Genomic DNA, 6,471 nt, shown 5'->3' on the forward strand with positions numbered 1-6,471 from the left:
CATACACACACACACACACACACACACACACACACACACACACACACACACACACACACACAGTAGCCTATCATCTTTAGATGTGTAATGAATAAAATTAGATAAAACAACACTTTCATAGAAATTTCAACAGAGAAACAAGCACAAGTGTCAAAATTACACTAAAATGTTTTTTTTCATCTTGCAGTTTTAATGTATTCTGACTTTAACTGTTAATATCACACGACATTGAAGATGCTTTTAAGACTACTAACATAAATTGCAAAAAACACAAAATATTCAGTGGACAAATAACACTTTTTTCACGGTGATGCATGAGTAAGAGAGTCGATCCACTCACATCATGAAAGATAGTAAGCCCTTGCCCGGTGCTGTGGAGCGGCTGCTGCTGCTGCTGCTGCTGCTGATGCTGCTGCTGATGATGCTGCTGAGCCCGAAGATGCTTCTGTTTGGCCGACTGCAGGCACATAGTGATCATCTCCGTACAAGCCAGCATCTTTGAATGCGTCGAGACACACCTTGATTGGTGCAGATCGCTCAAACTGTTGACGGCTGAAGTGAAGTGAAGTGAAGTGGAGGTTGAGGTGTGGTGGAGGACAGGCAGGTGGCAGGTGTGAAAGCTATAGCGGAGCAGGCGGAGACTCGGAGACGCTCTGCAACTTTGTGGTGCGAATCCTGCTGCCGAGCAGAGATGCCAGCCCCTCCTGCTGGAGTCGCTGTGATTGGCTCGTTTATCTGCGCCGTGCATCTGGATCAAAGTGTTGGTTAGATCAGTAACAAACGCTCCCTATAGCCTCTATTATTTATCATATACTTTTGTTTATACATGAATCACAGAAATCTTATATCCAAATAATATACTACTATAATACTTTGTTACGCAAAAGCATGAGTGAGTAATTTTCACTATTGAAAATATTATCTATTCTCTTATCTCTTCCTCTCTTCTACATCTTATAGTTGAGGTCAAATATACAATCAGCCTTTTTTTTAATTATTATTTCAAAATGAATGTATAGTTAAACGTCAGAATCTGACAGTTACAGTGAGAACCAAACCACTAGACAGACACTGCCATCTGCTGGATGTTGTAAGTCACTATTTTGACCTTTTAAAAAAATGATATTCAGTTATGATTATATTCTGTTACGTTACGGTTGTATTCCATTACATTGGCTATTTCATTGCAGTTTTATTGTTGTCATTATTCATAAACTCAAGTGTCTTTGGACTGACTAGTGTAGAGTTGATCACAATGATCTGCCTTAAATTACAGAAGGTAAAGAAAATGAGTGCTAGTGAGGGCTGTTTAGATAGTGGAACGACAAATCTTATCGATTTTGTACTTGAAGTTTATTTAAACATCATCAACATCATGCCATATAAGCTTTTCAGGAGTAAGACGGCGGGGCGGAGCAATAACAAAGCAATCCTTTTAAATCTCCTCTTCCTGAACTTGAGTCAGTTTCACTTTCGTTTCCAGCTGTTTGTGTCAGTGTCAGTGTCAGAGGCTCCTTGCTCTAGAAAAAGAGGCAGAGAAACACGCAGGTTAGTCTTCTCAAGGCTGTGATTTTCAGTCCAGCTTTGCCTTCACACAACCTCTCTCTCCCTCTCTCTCTCACCACGGAGTCGACTTGCGGAAGTGACTGTTTGGGTGCGTTGACAGCACGAGAAGCGGGGGGGAAAGTTGGGTGTCAAATCTTTTGTTTTACCAACAGCTGAGTTAGTTTTTTTTCGTTTAGTTTTTTTGTCCTAACAGCAACGTTTGCTGCGACACATGTTATGTTACCTGTCGTTTCAGGCGTGATCATGGCCTCCCAAGATGCACCGACAGTTTGTTTGAAGGAGGGTAAGCAGCTCAACTTAGTTTCGATTTTGTTGTAAGGGCATTAATCACATCTAGTTTCACGTATACTCCTGATATGAGACCACCCATTTCATTAATTCTGTCTTCGTGGAACGAATATGTTTCATTTGTGTCACTGTTAATTGTTGATCTCTGTCATATGTGTGGGGGGACAGGCCATTGTTTTGATTGTGTTCTACCAAACTAAAAGACATTCAGTTCAAATTTTTATTTCCTCTTATGTAGGGGGAAAGTACACAGAAAAAAACTATAGACAAGATACCGCATATTTAATCCATAAAACACTGCCATCCAATGGTGGCAGCCATTGTTAAGAAATGGCATGTGTTGTTAATAAGTGACGTTAGGGATAGAACTTTTTCCTTGCTCCCTTTGCAGCGGAGGAACTCGCCCTCGCTCTGGGTGAAGCCCTCAGCAGTGGGAACAGTGAAGAGGCTGTTAAACTGTGCCAGAGGCTGTCACAACTCTCTGTCCCAGTGTCTGTCAGTATCAACAGCCAGGCCTACCCTCAGGACTCCATAAGGTGGGACACCACAGTGTGTAGGTGTATGTTTGTGTTTGACTTCCTTACCTTGGCCTGATTTTTTCCATAACAGAAAACCATGAACCTTGTCTCTTGCGGGGGAAGAGTTTCCCTCTTTTGAAGAGAAGTGTTTATTTTTAGAGTGAGCTCTGTTAATATATTATATAGTGGATAAGGGTTGGTGGGAAATGAAAGTAAAGTATATGGCAACAAGCAATGAATAACAAAAGTGTGCGCATGCATGACTGAGTCCCTGTGTGTGGTTACATTTGATTCTGTTATGCAGTAAGCAGATAAAATACAGAATAACACAACACTGACAGGTTCTGTTGATTTCTGTTCTGTAGGTTGAAGGTTGGAGTGGAGGATGCTCAGTCAGATAACTACATCCCAGTGAATGTTGTGGTTTCTGCTGGTATGACAATTGCACAACTTAAAGATAAGGTACTGATGTGACAGCAACTTTGATGACTGTTCCTGTTTCCTATGTATTGTTATGAAAAATATAGCATACTATAGTAGGACAGCAGGTGCTTCTTTCTGGTATTACTAAGTTAGAAGTTTTATATTTCTAATGCAATTCTTTGCAGCACAGATTTCTGTAACATACTGATTTTTTTGTGTGTAAACTTTATTTAAATGCATGTACACGAACACTGGCACATATGCAGTTCATACACACCTTCTGTTATCATCAGTCACGATCACAAGCGAGAATCATTTTCCCTCTCAACAGATGTTACATTACAGCTGTGTCAAATGATCTTGTCTGTCCCTAATTTCCCCGTCACAGATCAGCCATGACTTTGGGTTCCACCCTTTGCTGCAGCGTTGGGTCATCGGCAAAAGGTTGGCTCAGGACCGGGACACGTTGTACAATCACGGTGTCCGTAAAGACGGGGACCAGGCTTTCCTGTTCATCCTCTCCGCCCATGCTGGTCATCTCACACGGCATCAACACATCCAGGACCAGGAACAGCTACGAATTGAGGGTCGGTAACACACACACACACACACACACACACACACACACACACAGATCAAGACTACAAATAAGTTTCAGTTTTAGTTAATCTACTGATTTAGTTTATTAAAATATTGACAAATGCTCATAAACGTGACAGTGTTTGCTGCTGGATACAGATACATTTCTGTCAAATCTGAAAATACATTGAAGTTCAGTATCTCAATACCCAGCCCTAGACAGAAATGTTTTTCTGTGATCGCTAGCCTTGATTACCGGATAAATATAAGTTTTATGGTATGATAATCTATTCCTAGGCATCGTGGAGTCGATGGAGTCGATGCAGCTTTTTCCTAGAGGGCTAGGCGGAGGTGGTGGTGCGAAGGCAGCTCCTCGAGAGCCTCAACAGATTTTTCCTACTCCTCCTCCTAAACCCCCAACTGCTCCTAAACCAGCCGTGCCTCCTAAACCTCAGGTCAGTGTACAAACTGTGTTACGCATTATGTCTGCATTGCGTCTGAGCCCTATAAAACTGCCTATATGTGTATCCAGGGGCTGTGTAAGCTCTACTGTATTGTAATGTGTTTGTGTGTGTGTAGTTGGGCTGGGCCTGTACTTCGTGTACATACGTGAACAAGCCAACACGTCCTGGCTGTGAGATGTGTGGAGGGGAACGGCCACAGGATTACAAGGTGCCCGACATCTACCAGCCAGACCAGCAGGAGGTTCAACGGATTCAGCAGGAGCAGCTGGCCATGCTGCAGTATGAACAGGTAACATTAAAAATCCAAACAACCAGAACTCCCGGAACCTTTTGTTGGTTGTTGTGTGGTGACTTATAAGCATAAATCTGTTACTGAAACATGAAGTTATATGTAGTAATCTAAAGTCACTGGATGATTAGCATAGCTCTCTTGTATGGAAAAGACAAAAGTAAAATCCTTTATGATACAATATTTATGATAAATGCAGAACCAATAGATGACACTTACTGTATACTCTGCACAACAAAATAAAAATGACGCATGGAAAAGTAGACATAACACCACCAGAGTCTATTAAAACTTTGCTGGAAACACAGGGTTATGATATTTATAATGACAGTTTGTAATGAATCTTTGTGCTGTGTATGTATCTCTCTCTCTTGCTGGGTAATGAAGGCTCAGCAGGTGGAACGAGAGAAGAACTACCTGTACTTGTTGGCAACAGAAGATCAGCGCCTTATCCCCAATGCCACAGAGACAGACTGTCCCATCTGCTTCTCTACCCTGGAGCCAGGAGAGGGCATTGTGCTCAGGGAGTGTCTGCACACCTTCTGCAGGTCAGACAGGAAACAGCTTTGTAGCATTTCATACGACATAAAACGACAAGTATTCTGTCCGCTTTTCTGTAAGTCTGAATATACATGACATTATTTCTTCTGTGTGTTTTACGTGTGCGTGTCCTTGTCCAGGGAGTGTCTAAGAGGGACAATAGTGAACAGTCAAGATGCTGAGGTGTCCTGTCCTGACAAATGTGACAGCAAGATACTGGACAGAGAAATTAAAGCGGTGAGACAGGAGGACAAGACACTTTCAGAATCTAAAAGCTGATGGGACTCACAATCACATAATAATAATAATAATAATAATAATAATAATAACAATCCAGAAAATAATCCATGTTATGACTGTGAAAATGATTGATCTGATTGGTCGGACTAATAAAAAATTCCTCTTCAAACCCTCCTATAAAATGTAAGAACTTGTAGAAAAGTATGGAATAGAAGTTAAGTGAGGGAGTTTTTTTTCTGCCATTTGACATTAAAATTAAAGTACATATATGTTGCTTACCCTAATTTTGAAGAGAAGATTTTAAAAAGGTAAATAAAAAATGATCTTATCTCATAGCGTGAACAGCTGAACAACAGCATATGGCATACCTGAGTCATAAATGTTCAACAATAGGACAGTGGGGATTTACAGTACAATTTACAGTATATTAAGCTTCAGGCAAAGCGCCAACCAACAAGTCGCAGTTTCTTTATTTCCTTTTATGTGTAAGTGACATCCATATCATATGTACACTCTCTGACTTTCTCTTTGTTACTGCTAACTGTATGATCCTGGATGCAGCTGCTCACAGAGGAAGAGCACCAGCGGTTTCTGGAGTTGCGTCTGAGCATCGCAGAGAGCCGCGCAGAGCACAGCTTCCACTGTCAGACTCCCAACTGTCGAGGGTGGTGCGTCTACGAGGATGAAGTCAACGAGTTCCACTGTGAACTGTGCGATGAGACCAACTGCATCCTCTGCAGGGTAGCTTTCTTACATTTTATTACATTAACTGAGTAAAGTTTTTCTTTCGACGCAAGCAGAAGAGATAATGTGTGTATTCTCAGGCCATCCATGAAGGCATGAATTGTAAGGACTACCAGGATGACCTGCGCATCCGAGCAGAGAACGACCAGGCGGCTCAGCAGACTAAGCAGATGCTTGAGGTAGGTCAACCAGTGTGTGAAAATTTACACCTGTTAATATTAGACAATAAACAGGCATGTGCACCCTGGTGTTGGCAGATCAGCATGGATCCAGAAACATGTGCGGAACAGTAACAATCTTGTATTTTATAGTTTCTGTTCATTATGAACGAAAGAACAGACCACTTCCTTAGCAGCAATACAATTTTCAACTTTTAAAGTTAGTATTTTATTTTTAAAAAGTAATCGCACAGAGCTTTTATTTATTTTTATCTTGTCTAAGGCCCTGTAAATATTTTATAATCGTGCATGAAAACAGATGTGTGCCGCTAACCTAAACTGGAAGGGCTGATGGAGTGTCTGTTTTCTTTAACATGATTCATAAAATCTCTTTCATCTGTGCGTTGAACTGTAAAGTATTTTGGAGACAGTTTCTGACATGGATTTTCAATAAGTTAGACAATATTTCAATATCCATGTGTGATGCACCAGCAGTACCTCAGACTCTGAGTTCTTAACTCATAATTGTTTCATGATGCAAAGTAACATTTTACACTGTTTCACTGTGTTTCACCACAGAGCCTGCTGCAGAACGGGGAGGCCATGAAATGTCCGCGGTGTGACATCATCGTCCAGAAGAAAGATGGCTGTGATTGGATCTG

The 6,471-nt window shown here is 41.2% G+C and overlaps 2 protein-coding genes across 4 annotated transcripts in view; one reads left to right on the forward strand and one right to left on the reverse strand.

Annotated features, from left to right (window-relative positions):
• necab3 (N-terminal EF-hand calcium binding protein 3) overlaps positions 1 to 671 on the reverse strand; it is a 40,442-nt gene extending 39,771 nt beyond the window's left edge. Inside the window, exon 1 of the mRNA XM_056364639.1 lies at positions 341 to 671. Within this exon, the coding sequence (XP_056220614.1) occupies positions 341 to 496 (156 nt within the window). The 5' untranslated portion in view covers positions 497 to 671. The remainder of the gene's footprint in view (positions 1 to 340) is intronic.
• A 779-nt stretch (positions 672 to 1,450) lies between these two features.
• Positions 1,451 to 6,471, forward strand: part of rbck1 (RanBP-type and C3HC4-type zinc finger containing 1) — a 6,904-nt gene continuing 1,883 nt past the window's right edge. Inside the window, exons 1-12 of one of the 3 annotated variants that reach the window (XM_056364600.1) lie at positions 1,451 to 1,548; positions 1,802 to 1,849; positions 2,246 to 2,390; positions 2,738 to 2,834; positions 3,184 to 3,382; positions 3,672 to 3,829; positions 3,954 to 4,127; positions 4,515 to 4,675; positions 4,808 to 4,904; positions 5,469 to 5,648; positions 5,732 to 5,830; positions 6,389 to 6,471. The exon at positions 6,389 to 6,471 is cut by the window's right edge and continues 61 nt beyond it. In XM_056364600.1, the coding sequence (XP_056220575.1) occupies positions 1,810 to 1,849; positions 2,246 to 2,390; positions 2,738 to 2,834; positions 3,184 to 3,382; positions 3,672 to 3,829; positions 3,954 to 4,127; positions 4,515 to 4,675; positions 4,808 to 4,904; positions 5,469 to 5,648; positions 5,732 to 5,830; positions 6,389 to 6,471 (1,433 nt within the window). In that variant the 5' untranslated portion in view covers positions 1,451 to 1,548; positions 1,802 to 1,809. Of the gene's footprint in view, positions 1,850 to 2,245; positions 2,391 to 2,737; positions 2,835 to 3,183; positions 3,383 to 3,671; positions 3,830 to 3,953; positions 4,128 to 4,514; positions 4,676 to 4,807; positions 4,905 to 5,468; positions 5,649 to 5,731; positions 5,831 to 6,388 lie in introns of all 3 variants that reach the window. The other 2 variants (XM_056364609.1, XM_056364590.1) reach the window with 2 other exon arrangements.

This window comes from Seriola aureovittata, chromosome 2, assembly GCF_021018895.1.
Source record: "Seriola aureovittata isolate HTS-2021-v1 ecotype China chromosome 2, ASM2101889v1, whole genome shotgun sequence".
Classification (NCBI taxonomy): Eukaryota; Metazoa; Chordata; class Actinopteri; order Carangiformes; family Carangidae; genus Seriola; species Seriola aureovittata.